At 39.2% G+C, this 18,083-nt stretch overlaps 1 protein-coding gene across 1 annotated transcript in view; it reads left to right on the top strand.

Annotated features, from left to right (window-relative positions):
• PPP1R3A (protein phosphatase 1 regulatory subunit 3A) overlaps nt 1-17,756 on the top strand; it is a 33,488-nt gene extending 15,732 nt beyond the window's left edge. The window contains exons 2-4 of the mRNA XM_010308452.2: nt 6,826-6,884; nt 6,997-7,133; nt 9,375-17,756. Coding sequence (XP_010306754.2) covers nt 6,826-6,884; nt 6,997-7,133; nt 9,375-11,912 — 2,734 coding nt within the window. The 3' untranslated portion in view covers nt 11,913-17,756. The remainder of the gene's footprint in view (nt 1-6,825; nt 6,885-6,996; nt 7,134-9,374) is intronic.
• Nucleotides 17,757-18,083: the final 327 nt, after the last annotated feature.

Here is an 18,083-nt window from a genome sequence, read left to right on the forward strand (position 1 = left end):
ACAGGTCTGTGCAGGATGCCTGTTGGCTCCAGTAACATCTCAAACCTGAGCACTTACCTGCACTAATTTACTTTTTGCTCTTCTGCTTCTCACTAAAACATTGCTGACACATTTAACTACTTCTTTTCAAGGATCTCATATGTTATTTACATCCCAGTGGCATCATTCTTCAGTAAGGCTAGCTATTTTCAGCACTAGATCCAAAAGCACTAGTTGTATTGAAGGTTGCTGTCTGTATTAGGCTCCTCTTAGGTTTAGAAATCTGACCTGAAATTAAAATAGAGTTACTGTTTAGTTAGCAACTTCAATCTTGCGAGCTCCTTTCATGAGGACATTTGAGCTTCATCTCACCTTCAGGGTAGAACAGCATTGTTTTGATTTTCAATCTACCTTGAAGTAAAAACTAGAAGCATGGAAGATTTTGTGAGAGCCTAAGCCTATCTGGATTTTTACATAAAATTGTATGGAAAATTTTTTTCCCCTCTTACTTATTTTTAACTAAATATTTGAGAAATATATTCTTTAAATAGTTTAACGTCCCCATACCTCTTTACATTTCAGACTAAATAATACATTCCTACATTCTCTTTTAAATATGAGATAGTATAAAATTGTTCAAGTTGCATTAATTTCAAGAGTTTTACAGGTACATTTTAATCTTTCTGTACTCTGCACTACAACAATTTTAACCTTTTCCCACATTCTGTAAAACAAATATCTTGTGATTTAGGTATTAAGATCTACCATAAGTGGATATAACACAGAACAATGTGAATGGTGCTTTGGGTTATACAAACATACAGACACAACTTCTGCCAAATATTGGTGTGTGAATTAAAACCACAACAACCTATAAGAACCGTTATGAAGAGATTAGTGACTCCTGGCTATAGTCCCAAACCTATTTCAGGCCAGACCAAAGCACCTGCTGTTCCACAGTGAAATGTGTGCTCCTGAAAGCATAACTCTCAGGGCATATAGCTGCTTAGGAGCATTTGAAATAGGGTTGGACTGGGACTATGGGACCATGAAGTCTTATCCCTTGGGAAATGTGTTGCATAATCCCGTTCACAAAAATATATCCATGTTTCCATACCGAGACCTTCTCAGTTTCTTGCCCCTGGTACTTGCACTGAAATATCGCAGGATATATTTTTCTAGTGCTTACAGATCTTTTTTTAAGTTTCCACAACTTTAAAAAAACCAAATGTTTTTGTGAACTCTTTCCATTAATACATTAACAGAGTCTTGCACCTTAATATCTTTTCTGTCTTCTCAGTATTTACCTCTTTGCTATATTAAAGACGATATTTATTTCTCCTCTCAGACTTTATTTTGCTAGGCTGGAAATAGAAATACTCAGTTTATCTCCTTGGTTAATACAGATTTTTCATCCTGCCAGCCTTCTTGTAGTTCTCTTCTGCACCTGTTCCAGTTTGAATTAATCTTTCTTGAACATTATATACAAATGTTCCAGAGGAGTTCTTACTAGTGCCTTATGATGTGACATGAATATTTCTTGGAAATCTTTCATTACTGGGAATACCTTCTCCAAGACATTACTGCAGAACTCTGTTTTCCTTCTTGTGACAGCCATTTCACGCTGATGGCTTGCAAATGTTTTTCTGCCAAGAACAAACTCAGATTTTTCTTGTTTGCCTATTTCTTCCAATTTCTGAGCCCTCATTTTGTAGCAGAAACTCCTTGTAGTCCCTAAATGTATAACCTTATAATTTTGAATCTCATCCCTTATCTATTATTCCGATCCTCCAGGCCACCCATTTCTTTCAATCCTCCTCTGTGTTGGTGATGTCTCCCAACTTCCTATCTGCCACGGATTTAATTTAACTTTGACTTTTTGTGCCTTGGTCTGTAATAACGTGACTGAGTAAGTCTGATCACACGACCGGTCCTCTCTAATTCCCCAGCGACATCTGCCAGCTCCGTGCAGCCCAGCTTGCGGGGTCCCGCTTGGCACCGAGCCCCTCTCCCACCGCCCAGCTCTTGTACTCATCTCCCTCCTCTCCAGTTTAATTAATAAATTTCCCATGTGGCTGCACAACAAATGCTTTAATGAAGTCCAGATAGATTAGATAGATAACTGATTTTTAGACAAGGGAAATACAGTAATCTTATCAAAGACAGAAATTATCAGGTGACTCTGGCATTTTTATGCCATTTTCCATTTATCTGTATTTCTTCTCTCATTTAAGTTTTGTTCTAAATCTATTGTGAGAAATTTTTGAAGACGCCTGGGTCTGTAGTTGCCCTGACACTACTTCTCTTCTTTTCCCTAAATATAGCTATTACTTTTCCCACTCTTCTGATAACATTACAGTAGTATCATGACCAATTTGATAGATTTGAATAGCACAGATTTTAAACCAATGTGTGATTTCCTTTGTTGGGTCTCTCAGTATTTTGGGTTGTAGATTATCTGCTCCTCTTAATTAGAACATGTTTAAATACCAAGTTCTGCTCCCAGACTGGATGAATAATATCATTTTTTAAATCTCTGTTCCTATCAGTTACACCCTGTAAGATCTCTGTTCCTATAAGATTCTGCCCCATTACTAGCACTGTGGTAGAAAAGTTTAGAAGTCTTTTGATTGTGGGATTATACACAGATTATCTGAAATCTTGATCAAATCTCACTTCTAAACCAAATTCCTATTTAACTTAAAAAGACTAATTCCAAAGCCTTGACATGTCTTACTTTATCCCAATCCCTTCCGAAGTCAAAGAAATATTGTTTATTGGCTAATTAATTCTTTTTTTCTCATCACTTATACATTGTCTATCTGCTCCTCACATCTTTAGGGTTCAAGATTAAAATTTTTTCTCTGCTTGGGATGCCAATTCCACATAACTTTGAGACTTCTGAACTCCTTCACATAATGTCCATCAAATTTTCAGTCCTCTCTGTCCTACTAACTAGTCCCTGAACTTCCCTTGTTCTTTCTAAATGAAAAATTATAGTGATAACCTGTTTTCATTCCTGCTTTCTTTTTGTCACTCAGTCCAAGTGAATGATAATTCCATCAAGAAAGAATCATATGAAACATAAGTATTTTTTTTGAAGCTGGTAGAAATTCTTAAGTTCCTGATGTACTTTATGAAGATGTGCCCCATTCAGCTGAAGGAGAAAAAACAACTGAGCTTCTGCAGGTATACAGGTACTTATGCTGGAGGGGAACTGCATCAGCTGATATCATGGATTTTTTTTCTAGATCTCATTGTTGCCAGAATGCCTGGATCTTAAAAATAAAAAGTAAACATTTTTAAACAGAACACAAATATTCTCTCTCTCACTACACAGTGTAGGCACATTTAGACTACCCTCCATGACACAGTGAGATAATTAATTTATAAAACAAAAGCTTAATTAATATTATAATTAAAAAATCTGCTCATGGAATTCTGATAGGGAGCTAGGAAATTTCAGAGAAATATGATGAAAAAATAATCGGTCAAAACCCATACTAACTAGACAAACACCTTCTAATTGCCATTGTTTGATGAAAGGCCTAATTTTTATTGGCTTTTGGGAAGTATTTCAGTCTTTAGGGTGTACATATATGTTTGAGATTGTTCTGTAGTTGTACGCACCCGTAGTCTCAGCATCTTCATATCACTTCTTAGACTGAAGGAGTGCTGTTAAATGACTATTGTTTTATGCTCCTTGTGATCCTCAAAGACTGCGGTATCAATATCGTCAATTTAGGTTAATTTTAGATTTCCCACTAGAATAATTATATGAGGACAGATATTTCTGATGCAGAAGTAACATAAGGAAAATAACTGTTACACTGATTTTCCCAGTACTCAGGTATTTGCAGGACAAGTGTACACAAATAACAGGCTATAAACCAGTAATCTTTATAATGTTCAGTGCAACATGCAAGAAGTTATGTTACAAGCTCTGCAATGTGGATCCAGTCTGTGAGGCTGTATTATCATTGCTATTTATTTTCTATGTTCTGGTTGTGAAAAGAAACTTGTGAACCACGGCTGCAGATGCTACTAGAACAAGAGTTAAGGACAAATTCAGCTCTAATCACAACAAAAGTAAAACTGGGGGGCTCGGGTCACACACTGTGTGTTACAGCCCCAGACACTAAAACTCAATAGCTATGTTCCAGTTCAAATTTGGAGTTGCAAGGTGAGATTCCCTCACCTAATTTCAGTTATCTAAAATGTATGGTTTCAGCCTAAGGCAGTCACTGTAGGTTCCCTTTATGGCCGGTCTCTTCCAGAGGCAGAGAAGCTCCTTTGAAGGATATGTCACTCCTCACTTGTGATGTCCATGACAGAGGGAACGAATCTCCCTTTGGAAGAGTTAATCTCTCACTGCTGATGATAGGGATGATGTACACAACTGCCTGAGCGTAGGTGCTTAGAAAACTAAGGCTAGATAAGGTAAACCCCATCCTGCCACATGCCCATAAGCATCCACCTTGAAGCAGATTTATACTTGTTCATTTAAAGATATAGAAAATAGGTACTCCTCCTCAGCATCCTTATTCAGACTGTGTCTATATTTTACACTGAAAAGTTGTTAAAGCCAAAAGTAGTCACTGGATAGAGAACACTGGGAACAGGAGGCAGAATCCAGTTTCTCTTTTCTCCAAGGAATGAAGAGTAAGCTAAAGAGTAAGGATCCTGCTTGTATATCCAACTTGAAGAGCAGTAGGCAAATCTGCCCTCCAGTTTCTCCCTAAATGTTCTGCATACTGATAATTTGAGTGGTTTTGGATGTGTGTGCAGTGGGAATTTTAATCTCATCAGGGTGTGACAAGAAGCTGAAAGTACCACTGCATCTTGGATGCGAGCTCTGGCTGCCAGTAGACTATTATGTTAGACACGGGTATGAACATCTCTCCTTCTTCTGGGAATGCTTCTTGAAAGGAAAAAATGTGTCAGACTCCATTCCTTTAACAAGTAGATGAGGGCTGCCTCTAGCAGCAAAGGATGCCACCCTTGCTTCCTCAGAGTTGCATCCACATGGCTGAATGCTGCAGGTGGCCAGCTACATTCAAAGAAAAGCTTTGAGGCACTCTTTCCCCCCTCCCCTGGATAGCAGTAGGAGGTTTCCTGCTGTGCCCATGTGGTTTTGGGATCATTATTTTGGGGTGACTGACTCAGTTCATGCGTAATATATGTCTTAGTTCCTAATTCGGGGTTTTTGCAGACACCCTGTTAGCACCTAAATGCTTTAATGCCTCATGGTTAAGCCCCAATCTACACAGTGGAAGCAGGTGGGTGAAAAAGATGCAAAAGGGCAGAAGAATACTGGGAACTAGATGTAACACTAAGACAAGCATTTGAACAGTAAAGTGAAAAAGAATAATGATATATAAATAATAAGCAGTAATGACTTACCTTAAACCCCCCACAGATCTACTGAAAAATAAAGGCCTGGCTCTGCCGGCCTTTTCAGGATGAAATGCAGATTATAGCAAGTGCTGGCAGGGGAAAGTACATCTCAGTGTGAGTAGGAGAGTGAGAAACATATGGAGGCTATGCATGTACCAGAATTCAAGAGTGACATGACATTCATATAGATAGCAAGAATATTCAGCATTATTGCAATTAATGGTGAAAAAGAACTGTTGAGAGAGAGTTAAATCTTGTGCTTCAAGGACAGCTTCTAACAACAAAAGGCCAAGAGGAAATTTATTAGGGCAGTGCAAATTACTCCAAGTATTTTCCTAAAAGAACTGAAGTATCTGATGGTGGCCAGTGTCAGAGATCAGATGCTAGACTGGCAGGATCTTCTGTCTGCTTTAGTCTGGCAATCCCTATAAAGGCTGGATTTTAAGAAGTTGGTGACAGTCGATGTCTAGGTTCTTTTAACAAAGTATAAATTTAGCATCCTCCTTCTGAATTAAGCATTTAGGTGGCAGAGTTAATGTTATATCAATTCAAATGAAGGATGCTAGGTGAAAATAGAAGGGGAAAAGATTAATATTTAAAAATTAGAAAGTAATTTTCAGTAACAGGGGTGGACGGCTGGTTGAAAAACGCATAAATTAAGACCTACAGAAAAAAATTGCTCCTCATAGAGAAGTCATTAGGAGTGATATAATAATTTACATTTTACATAAGTGACATTCTTTTTAGAATTTTTTTTCCCTTTTCCACTAAAGGTTACATCCCTATAAGCACACAATTCAAACTGCTATCACTTTGCATTGATATTGATGAGGACTGCACGAACTCAGCATCTCTCTGTAGGTGTTTGTCGTGTTGGACCTGGCCTTTGTTTTCACAGCCAGCAAAGCAACAGAAAAAATTGCACCGGCTGCAGGGAAGCAGAATTCGTTCCTGCCGACCAGGCATAGCTTAGCAACAGGATTTATACTGTATACATGCAGGGAGAATCTTTTGATATATTTCAGGTAACAAAGGTGTTTTTCCAGCAATCTCTGTATACATACAAAAATTTGAAAAATATTAGCAATAGAGAGGCCCAGTCTCCTGAACACATATATCCTTCCAGACCCTTGCCTGACCCCAAAGTTACGCTCTCCTGTCACTGACCCATCTAATCACCTTTGTGCTGCTTTCTCAGAAAAGGCCTGGGAAAACCCATCAGCTTTGCAATGTAATCTGAAGGTCAACACATTTTCATTTTCTTGGCCAATTCTTTCTTTGATCAAGACTTAATATCAGGTCACTCAAAAAAAGCTACATTTTATAAAGAATTTCAAACAGCATTCAAAATTTTGTGTAATTAATTAGCAGTCTTTAGAGCTGAGTCTAAGAGGAATTAGAACAATAATTTTTGCAGAATAAACCAGGAAGTTTCTTTTTGTTTAACAGCAAAGAAGAAATATTGGCAACGTCTGACGATGATACACGGAATAATTCAAGGACTTCAGGTACAACACCCAGTTTAATTAGTTCTTCCTTACTGCACACGTTAATTAAAAATGATAGTGTAACAAACAACCTCATGGAGATTATTCAAGTATGTTTTTGTTAACTCTTCAGACACAAACATCCCAGAGATTGTTTATTCACAAGCAGAAGACAAAGACACCAAACCAGCTAATGAAAATATAAAAGATAAAAATGCAGAATACAACCAGGGTGATCACGAAGATGATGAAAAAGAATTAGAATTGCTGGTAAGTGTTATACAATTATATCTACAGTATTAAATATGAATCCATTTACGCTTCAAAGCTGGTGAAATGCCCCCTTTTAACAGAGCTGACTGATGTACTAATTTACAAACGTAAAGCCCTGGTCTGTACTTTCATTGAATCTCTAACTGATTCAACAATAGAAGGTGCTTTGATTTCAGTATAGTGCATCAACTTTTTCTGGTCTTAAATTAATGACTTCTCCCTTTTACTTCTTTACCAGAGGCTCTAAATGATAGTTTGAAGGAATTAGAAGAGTGGCATTTCAAAAATCTCTCCTCCTAGTTTCTAGGATGGTAATATTCTTAAATAAATGCTTTATATTTGGTAAAATTCTTATATTTATGGTACTGTTTGCTTTCAGACATTTTCCAAAGGATAGCTATGTAACATGCTCTATGAACAAAATAAATATATATATATTTATATTAGCAGATTTTTCTATATCAGTATTTGACATTAAATTTGTTATAATAAATTTCACACTCAGTGAACATTCAATCTATTTGGATTTGTGTGTGTGCATGTGTGTGTGTGGTTTGGCTTGCATTTTTCAGTATGAAGGAAAAAATGGCAATAAATGAGACACGTACAACAATCTATTATTCTCAGTGTCTGTTCTCAGCTCATATCATTTGGGTGCATAGATTCATAATCATAGATTATAATAGCTATTACCTGTGAAAATGTGAATGCTGAATCAGACAGGAGAGGAAGATGAGAACCATTCTTTTTTTCCCCTTATTGATAGAGAGAGAACAAATTCCTCTTATTTGAATATAAATTTTTCTTGTCTTCTACTTAAAAAAAGTTGAAAATTGTTGCCTATTGTGGGACCTTTCACTGCCTGAAAGTCAACATCTCCTTTTTCTTTTTTTTTTTTTTTTAATTGTGAAACATAAAAAAGGAGGACCTCTCAAATCCCTTGTTGTTCTCAGTCCACCCTGTTACAAAAAGCAGGATCAAATATAACCGTTTGTTTATCAATTGCCAGGATTGTCCGTACAATAAATGAAGGGGGAGCTATAATTTAGATGTTAATTTGCACTATGCGCTCTTTAATGAATTAAACAATGAAGGCTTATAATAGATGGAAATACAACCAAATCTTTGAAACGCACAGGCATTGGCTCACAAGACAGCTGTGCAGTTGACAAGTAACATGAGCCTTATGTGAGAAGAAGGGGAAATCGTAAGATTTGCATATAATTATTGAGATCATGCAAATGTCAGTTATGAGGAGGGGAAAAAAACACAGGCATCTCACTGTTAAATCCTGACAGTTGGCATCACCGAAGAACTCAAATACACTTGAGCACTGGTTGGCAGAGGGTCATTAAAACAGAATTTGCAGAGACATTAGCTCCCTCACTTTTCTTTGAGTGACGTTTTACTATTAATAGTTTGCAGAGGCTTTGCAGAAAACATATTAATAAGAGAAACTGTAATGGGGGTATCTACAGCAAGTGCAAATGCATAAAGGGGTGCCCAAGAAGCTAGCCTCTAATTGATTAGCTGGTGCTATCACTGTGACTATGCTAAAGTGAGAAGAGAGTGCAATGACAAGCAGGCATAGCTGAATAATACAATATGATATTTGGGAGCTAGGAGGGAGAGTGATTAGTTTCTGGCCTTTTACTTCACTAATCTCATTTCCAACTCATGTCTTACCAGATTGTCTAAAAACAGTCTGGTTTGAAGCCTGTAAAATGGTCCCCGAGAGAAATGAAGCACAGATAATCCTTACAGTATTTGTCAGTGTGAAAAGTGTCTTTGTTTTACTGGACAATACTGTACATTACCAGGCTTTGATGTACTGTATCAATGCCCTCGTTTAAGCGCCAATCCTCCCCCCTCGCCCCACGCCTGCCTCTCTCCAAACCTAGAACCAAACGTATAGAGAATGAATTAGCCTCCCTTTAAGGGAATATTCTCTTCAGATTTAATTTGTATAAAATGCACTAGCAGCTTACTGAACTCATGAATAAAGAGAGAGGGTTCTGAATGCTATTTTATTTCCTGCTCCTTTCAGCACCACCATAAAGCTCATTACCTATGTTAAAAAATACATACAATGCAAATTTTGCAAATGGTTTGGAACACGTTTCCGTAAAAGCTTTGTTACTGAAAACAAAACTTTCCATAACGAAATCCTGCCTCCTTTATTTGGCATATTTTTTGCAAAGTGCTTTTTGATCATTCTTTTCTATTCTATTGTTTCAGCTAAATCAGCACTTCACAGGAGCTAGAGGTACCTCTTCCAGAGATGAAAGGAATTTATACACAACAGAACCAGTTAATTTTCCAAGTGAAACTGAAAGATTGGAGAAAAAGCTAACCTGTATAGAACGAAGCAGTGACTTGCTAAGGCACCCTGTGCCTATCAGTTCCTCATCTGAAAACACTTCACAAGAGATAGGAGGAGAATTAAAAGATAAAGTTAAGTATTCTCTAAGAGATTATAATAGTCAGCCATCAGGGAAGGAAGGCGCTGCTGGCTCAGTAAACAGCCGTGAGCGGTCTTTGGAACATACTGGTGCCAGTGAAAGCCTTTTATCGGCAAACTATTTTCCTGGGACAAAGCAGAATGAGGCTATCGATATTACGGCTACTGTCTCAAGCCGACAAAGAGAGCGCCACACAGATATTTCAAAAGGAGAAACAGATAGTGCCTCGGGAAGTAAGATGATGGAGAGGTTATTCATCAGTGAGGATGCTGCTGATACCTCGAAAGCGGCCTGTGAAATGAGACCAGAAACCATTCCTCCAGAGCATGATGAATCCATGCAATTAAATGCACACATAGCAGGAACGCTGGATGGCAATGCTAATCCAGCTCCGGAGCACCAGACGCCGCAAATGTCTCACCAAACTCTGGATTCATTGTTGTCAGATGCTGACAAAAAAGAAGGAAAAATCAAGATGATTGAAAGCAAAGTTCAGGTACATTTAAGAGGAGATTTATACGCCGACACTTTTGCACATTCTGATGTCTCAATAGATTCCACAAAGAGCCAATATACGCAAAAAAACCAAGTTGGTGAAATGTCAGGAAAGGACTATAACCCTGATGCAGGGAAGGAGAAGAAAGTCATCGAGATAGCAGACTTAGCGCTAATCGGCGAGGAGGAAGCACCCAAGCCTTTCGAGTACCATCAAAAACACGCCACCAAAGCGTTGAACACAACGCCTCTGTCAGCCAACGACCACAAACAGGTGCCCAGGCCCGCACAGGCAGATGCCCCGGCATCCTCTCTGGGGGATGAAAGGAGAGCAGAAGACACTTGGGAACACAGAGGATTCACGAGGTTAAAAGACAGAGGAAAGTCAGGCAACACAAATAAAGGAAGACTGATAGGAAAGGAAAGCAGAGCAAGCCCCGCGGAGCCGGGGTGGCAGGAATTGGGTAGCGAGGTGCGGTGGGGAGCAAAGGGGAACACGGGGCCTGGGAGTACGGCTTCCACCGAGGAGTTGTTTACCTGCCAGGAGGCAGAGAGTTGTGAAAAGTCTTCTGTCTCCAAGCAGGGTATTACAGAGGAAGCAGAGGCAGGTACAGCTTATATAATTAAAACAACATCAGAAAGTGCTCCAGAAAAAATGTCTGCCAGTGAAAAAGCAGTAATTGCTAAGCTACCTCAAGAGACTGCACTAAGTGACAGGCCCACAGAGGAAAAGGAAACAGCGTTTGATACACATGAAGGGAGAAATGATGGTTCACATTATGCTCTTTGTCAACTCAACACAGTGGGTGTATTATATGACACTGAATTTGAAAAGGAATCAGTTTTAGATATTTATAATGCACACGTACATGAAACACTGCAAGGAGAAACGATGTCTGTATGCAATAGCAGGGAAAAACGTGCCAAAGCACAACCAGACATTGGTGATATTCTACCTGTAGGAGAAGCAGTAAATGCTTCTGCTGCAGGAAAGAAAGAAGATTTGCAGCAGGGTTTATATTCAGAAGTATCTAAATGTCCCCTGAATGCCCAGAAGCACCTATCCAGTGAGGAAGCAGAAGCACTCTGTAGGGAAGAAAGCCATGTCGGTACACTCTCCTATTTACGTGCTGAAGCTGAAACAAAAATGCCACCTTCTGGTACAAATGCTATGTCCAGTTACCATTCTAAAAGCTCTTTAGTGGCATCTTCTGTGGCAGGAGATATGGAACATCTGTATGGACACTTTGAATTCAAAGCCATTGACAAGGTTGCTGCTGAGTCAGGGTACGATTTAAGTCTACCAAATAAAATGACATGTATTAATAAAAACCTCTCTCCTGAAGCTGAAAAAAAAGAAGTACCTTCCACTTCAGACACAGTGATTTCTAGAGAAGGAAGAGGAAGGAATGTAGGTCAATGTTTCTATCAGGCAGAGTTCAAACAAGAGAAGCCATCAAGGCCAGAGGTTTTAATTAGTAAGCCTACTGAAGAAGTTGGAGGGACACGCTCTCAATCTGACCGTTTAGTAACTGAGGGGAAAACGATAAACTGGCTTGATGACTCACAGAAGGAAAGCCAGCACATTTCTGATTTTGCAGATATTTCTAATGAGAAGAGTGAAGCACTTAAGTTACCTAGTGAGTCTCCAGCTTTAAAACATATTGCTTGCAAAATCTTTTATTTCTTCTTCTTTCTTTTATTTGCTGCAACACTCTACCACTATGATTTGATGGTTTGTCTTGCACTTTACCTGTTCTCCTTATATTGGCTATACTGCGAAGGAGCAAGAAACAAGGAGTCTGTCAAGAAAGAATAACACTGATTGTCAACTGTGCTCAAGATCCATGGTCAATAGTCTCCAACCCCTCCAAAGCATTTTCAGTGTTAAAGAGCTTATTCATTGTTAGAACCAAAGCAAGTTTTCCATTGAAGCATCTTTTTTTAAAAGATTACATATGAAGTTGAGCCTTCATATAAGTAATTATACTATATAGGACCATTATGTTTGGATCATTAAATACCTATATGAATATGAGTTCTGAAGCACGTCAAGTTAAAATGAAGTACAGCTGTTGCTCCTTAGCAGGATATGAAGCAGCAATGCTTCATATCTCTTTAGTACTTAAACCCACCGTTTTCTTGCATTAATTTCTTTTGCAGTAAAGCTTGATATTTTTCTGGGAGTTTTTTCTAAGTTTTTGTGTAGTTCTTAACACAAGGAACGGTATAAAAACTAACTCAGTATTTTGGTACTGATTTTGCAGTTGATAATCTGCTAGTCTAATTAGCCAATGCTCTAAGATATATGACATCCATTGGTAGGTTAATATTTTTTTCCAAATTTTTATTTCATTGTTTTGACTTAGAGCTCCAATGCTACCCTTGTTTGAAAAATGTAAGGCTTTGACTTCAGTAACGTCATGTAACTTTCAGGATGTAACTGTGTAGCAGAATAGGTGTGCTATTTCCACCCTGAAGAGATTGAAGGCCACAGCCACAGGCCTCTTACCATTCACTCACATACATGAATGTTTTTGTTTTTTGTAAATGAGGACTGTGTAACATGATTGAGAATTTCACTGAATTAAGTATTATTCCAGACAAAGCCTTTGAATAACATTTTTTCATCAGCGTTGCTTGAGCATATCTACAAAGCATTAAATAAATTTTACAAAGGAGTGCTATGACTGTGTGGAGCATGTCTGAATTAGGTTTACTGCTTTTTTCTATGGCTTGCTACCTAAAACTTATCAGACATCAAGAAAAAACACAGGGCATAGCCCTGGCATTCAGTGAGGCTGCTTTGTGTGGTTTGGGTGAGGCAGAAAAGCCTGGTATCTGCCCTGAGGAGAGCCCAGACTGATCCCACGCAGCAGGAGCCCCACAGGGCAGGCACACTGGTGGCTCTGCTGCTCCAGCATCGTGGGTCTTCCACGTAGGGTCGTGCCCAAATTTTGCCTGGAAAGAAAAGGATGGAGAGATTATGTTGTGCTTCAGCCATTTTCCAGATGATGGTCACAAATGCCATCATAGGTTAAAAGAAGCACCAACACTATGTAATGTTACTGGAACCCTAGAATGTAAGAAGGAAAAAGAGTTGGTTTTAAGCTGTGTTTGTTTCCCTCTCCTCACTGCCACTGTGAAATACTGCATCAACTGTGAAAGCCTTGGATGCAATACATGGCTGAAGCTACAGAACAATGAAGTTATGTAGTTGTTAGCTTAGCTCTGAAATAAATCTTTTAAAGTCCATTTAAAACTTATTCACATGTTTCAGGATATTAGGAGACTCTGCTACAGGAGGCACCTTGGCATTCCTGTTCTATAGGGGACAAAACTTTGGAGCATTGTGGGAGGGGTGCATTCAGTGGGGTGAGCAAATGTGCGGGTGATCTATTGCTGATGTGCGTGCTGACGGCTGGATACCTTGACAACTTTTGACAGCAATTCATGAATGAGTTATAGTGATGGGCTAGACACATTGATGAGCAACACGGAAGGCTGTGATACTGGTCCAGATGTTCAAAGGTATATAGGAGCTAAATGCTCATTGAGATAAAGAAATTAATTCAACAGGCATTAGGAGCTCGATCCAATAAAAAGCTTAGGCTTAGACTTAAAGCAGGATTGGGGTTGAATCTGTGTAAGTCCAAAGTAATGATCACAAACCCTTCTTTACCCAGCAGACTACGAATGCTGAAAGAACATAGCCTTTTTGTGATGTTTATAGGCACTTTTTAAAAGATCATGACACTCCCTTACTTTTGGTGGTTTGCTGTCTGCAGTATGAAAAGTTCCTGGTCTAAAAGTGGTTCAGAATTTCAGCCTCACTGGGATAGACACGTCAAGTATGGCTTCCCTTCCCAATACGGTGGGAGCTATTGAGTAGCGTGATATATTCTGACAGGATCAAGGTCCTCAGTTAGAGGGCTAAAAAGGTGGAGGAATCACCCTGCATCTGTCCTGCTGAAACTGTCGCTGTGCAGTCAAGTACCAGAGCCCTGGGGCCAGAGAGAACAAGCACATAAGACACATTTTAGTCTAATTGTTAAAACCACCATGCCAGAAAGAAGAATCTTTAGATTCGATTCCCAATTCAAAGTCTTCTTCAATCTAATTTACCCTATAACAGTTTAAAGCAAAATTCTAAAAAGACCAAAACCCAGGTTCCTGTCCTGTTAGGTAAATGCCCTATTCACTAAACCACAGGATTCAAACCCATGTTTGTATATCTCCAGCTTTACCAAACCTGGGCCTTCCATCCAGCAGGAGGTACTTTAACCATTGGACTACTATTGTCAGGAGGATTCTGGTCCCCAGGGTGTGGAAGTACCTCTGTGCATAGATGGGTTCCTACTTTCTCAACTGGGTTAAGCTGAAAGTGATTCTCTGCTCAAAATAATAGCTACTTTCCTTTTCCATTTGAAGGCGGAGACTTTCATTTGCAGCTCACATCCCAGGGGAGTTTTCTTCTCCCAGAGATTTGGTCCTAAAAGAGACATATAATGTCTATTTCCTAGAGAAATCTAAAACATATGTAGTCCAAATGCGTAAGCATCTGAGATGATAGCTGAATAACTTTACATATCTTGGTGAGGGGTCTTATTGCAAGTTGAACAGTTCAGCCACCATGCAAGTGGGAAAGCCTGGCTGTGTGTTTTTGATTTAATCTTTGGGAATGCAAGGAGAGTGCACTTTGGGAAATCATTTGGTCTTTTACCTGGGAGACATGACATCCTGGAGCCATGGGAACCTCTGTGTGATGGTCTTGTCTATGTAATGTGCAAGTTGAAAGTAGTTTCTCTCATTTATTTCAACCTAAAATACTTGGTCAGTTGTCAAAGATCCAGCTCAGCTGGTTGGACAGCAAGAAAAGGGGTCAGGGATAATTGATGGGCCCAGGACTATGGGTGGGAGAAAGTTGTTGGACTCAGTCTCTGTAGAACGGCAGAAAAGTGTTACGGAAAGTCCAGGAAAGTCAATATGACCTCCAAAAAGAATGCAGGGGATAGAGAGGATCTATTAATACAGACATTCATTAAAAATTAGTGGGCTTTTAGTATATGTCATAATATATTTAAACCAGTTGCTAAATATCAGCTAAAATTTAGCTAAAATACTTCAATCTCTACAGAAAACTAGCTTCAAACAGCTGTATTCCTGTGTCTAACAGGTTAATCATCTGGGTCTGCCATTTTAACATGTACAATCATTCAGAGTTGAAATTTAGGGTAAATATTTGAATGTTAAAATAAGCATATTTCATCTACATGCAAGTGGAATACTGTTAGCATTTCTCAGATTTGGAATGGGATTTTATGTTCTATATTTAAGATATTTAGTCAGTGTATGACTATGATTGACCCTATGATTGCAAAACAGGGCTCTAGACTGATCTGTGAACACAGGTGCCCAAACTTTTAAGTACTTATGTACTTAAAACAACAAAGCAAGTAATTTTATCTTTTATATTTATCATTTGATAAGCTATCTTTTCCAAATCCTCTTATTTTTGTTTGTAGTAAGAAAACGACACCTTTATAACATTGACAAAATATTCAGCTTTTACTTATTTCAGGGAATAAGTGATGTGTTGCATTTTTGCAATGATTCATATTTAGCTTGCCTACTAGGCCTCAGTATTTCTAGCTAATACTTACATTTCTAGTAGTTTGGAGTCACTACACTAAAATTTAGGTGCCTAGTGGTATCTGCACCCCTGAATAAAACACCTAAGCTCTCTAGTCATCAAACGTATGAATGAGAATCAAAATAGACATTATGTGTTGAATAGGGAGGTGCCAAAGTTATCTAATAGGAAACTGATGGCAGAGTTGGGTCTTATACTCTTATGCTGTCAGAGGGATTAGATACTTAATGCTGGGTTGCAGGGACACATTTCTACCAGATCAGATTTCATATCCTGCAGCCCTCTTGTACACTGAGGTACCTAAGCTGCTGCTTTCAGAAACAGAACACTTTGCAGAAAACAATCCCAGAGTTTTGGGACTGGCAAAAGGAAAAATTTAACCCCTTAAAGCATGAACTGAGACATTCATCTAAGAGGGCATATTTGGATATAATCCCTGTTCCAAGAACAATTTGTGCACTTTATGTGAAATTGTAGTTAGATGAAATACAAAACCGACACCAAGACCTTCATGCCTCCTCAGTGAGGTCAACTTCTTCCTCAGCCTACAAAGTCGCTCTTCCAGGCCTACACCAGTGCCTCACGAATCAGGACTGGAGAATTGTTGTAGTCATGAAGGTATCATAGGAAAAGGGGTAACATCTCCAATGGCCAAGCCCACTGTGCTTTTTGAAGAGCTTGATCTTATAACTGTACCTTAAGATCAAGCTCCTCCTGATCAAGCACAGTCAGGATTGTTCCACTCAGTTACATAGACTGAACCAAAGAACTGAACTGGTAAAATGTGCAAATGTCTAAAGATAGCTGGAATTTCTGGATTTCTCTCTTAGAACTACAGTTGTGCTTAAATCCCAACACAGTCCCACTTCAGGCAACTATGTCCTTTAGTGAGTCTCAGCTGAGCTTTCCGAGACTTGCAGCTCTTCCCAAGAGCAAGGTCTGCAAAGAAGACCATAGAGGTACATGGAGAATGATGAGACTCAGGATGCTTTGCTGATCTAGGAGGTCTTAATGCTACTGAAGATTCAGAGTTGAGGTGGTAATCCAGAGCTCTGGTATTCTTTGGGTGTCAGGGGAGATTCTTTGACCAAACCCACATAAGCCTGAGTGAGGACAATATTTGTGAAACAGGGTGAGTAGGTTGATGGAGACTGATAATTTCTGTGTTCTGAGCAGGCATGAACTAGGTGAGATGATTCATTTAACATGTGAGGTATGTATGACTTGGTGGTACATATGAGGGGGGTGTGTGCATATGTGTGTGGGTGGCACTAGGACAAGTGTGTGGAAAGGTGAGAACTAGATTTCATGGATGAATGGAGAAGAAATAATAAACAGAATGGCTAATTGGAAAGTTTCTCTAGAGACATGAAAGCTTAATAAGTTCTGAGTAGGTTGGACAGATAACACAAATATGCTATTTGCTATATAAAGTAGTAAAAATTAAAGTATAAGCTAACTTCTTTTTGTAACTTATCAATTACCACTTGGTGGATCTATAGTGGAGAATATCTTGCCCTTGACCTTAATAGTCAATGACTCAATATTAGAGCATAGCTCCGAGGACCAGAAACACAAGCTCCTTCTCAGGATGCTGTAGCCCTCCAGGGAGGGACAGCCTCCAGCTGGAGCCACGAACCTGGCTTGTGGCCATTTACTCAGGTCAGTCCCCAATGACATGGAGCTATGTGCATCAGGAGAAAACAAGAGTACATGTCAGCCTGTGGTTATTAGCGCAGAAATTATAAAACTATCTGTAAAAAAATATAAAAAATATAAAAGCTCCTGCAGTCTCTGTGTTGTCTAGTGTAGTTCAGAGCCACCTAGAAGCTTCCTTTTTTTTTTTTTTTTTGTATACATGGCTGCAGGAGAACATTCAGGGACTACAGGGCATGAGCATGCTTCATATATGTGTGATGGCAGGGAGATCATAGGACACCTAGACTCACATGAGCCACAGTACTGGTTGTATTTATATGGAAATTTCCACCAGGGATCCACCAGGGGATCTTTCTGCTTGTGCTCCTGGCACTGCCTTTTCCGGGGAAAGACAGAAGACAGCTCAATACTGCCATACTTCCCTGGTGTCTCTGAAGGGGGAATGAGAACTGCCAAGGGATAGACAGTGAAAGAACCAGCTTACTAGTTAAGGCCCCTTTACTAGGGAGGAATGCCTTCTACTCCCAGGGCAACCAGGGACAATTAGGAGCAGCCTGAACTCTTTAGATACAACAACAGTGACCTGTTGGGGGGAAAGTCCTGACAAAGCTCCTCAGAAACTCTTTATTTCTTCGTACAAGCTGCATGCCTGTCTGTTCCTCTGTGTTATGAATGAGT

This window comes from Balearica regulorum, chromosome 1 (genome assembly GCF_011004875.1).
Source record: "Balearica regulorum gibbericeps isolate bBalReg1 chromosome 1, bBalReg1.pri, whole genome shotgun sequence".
NCBI lineage: Eukaryota > Metazoa > Chordata > Aves > Gruiformes > Gruidae > Balearica > Balearica regulorum.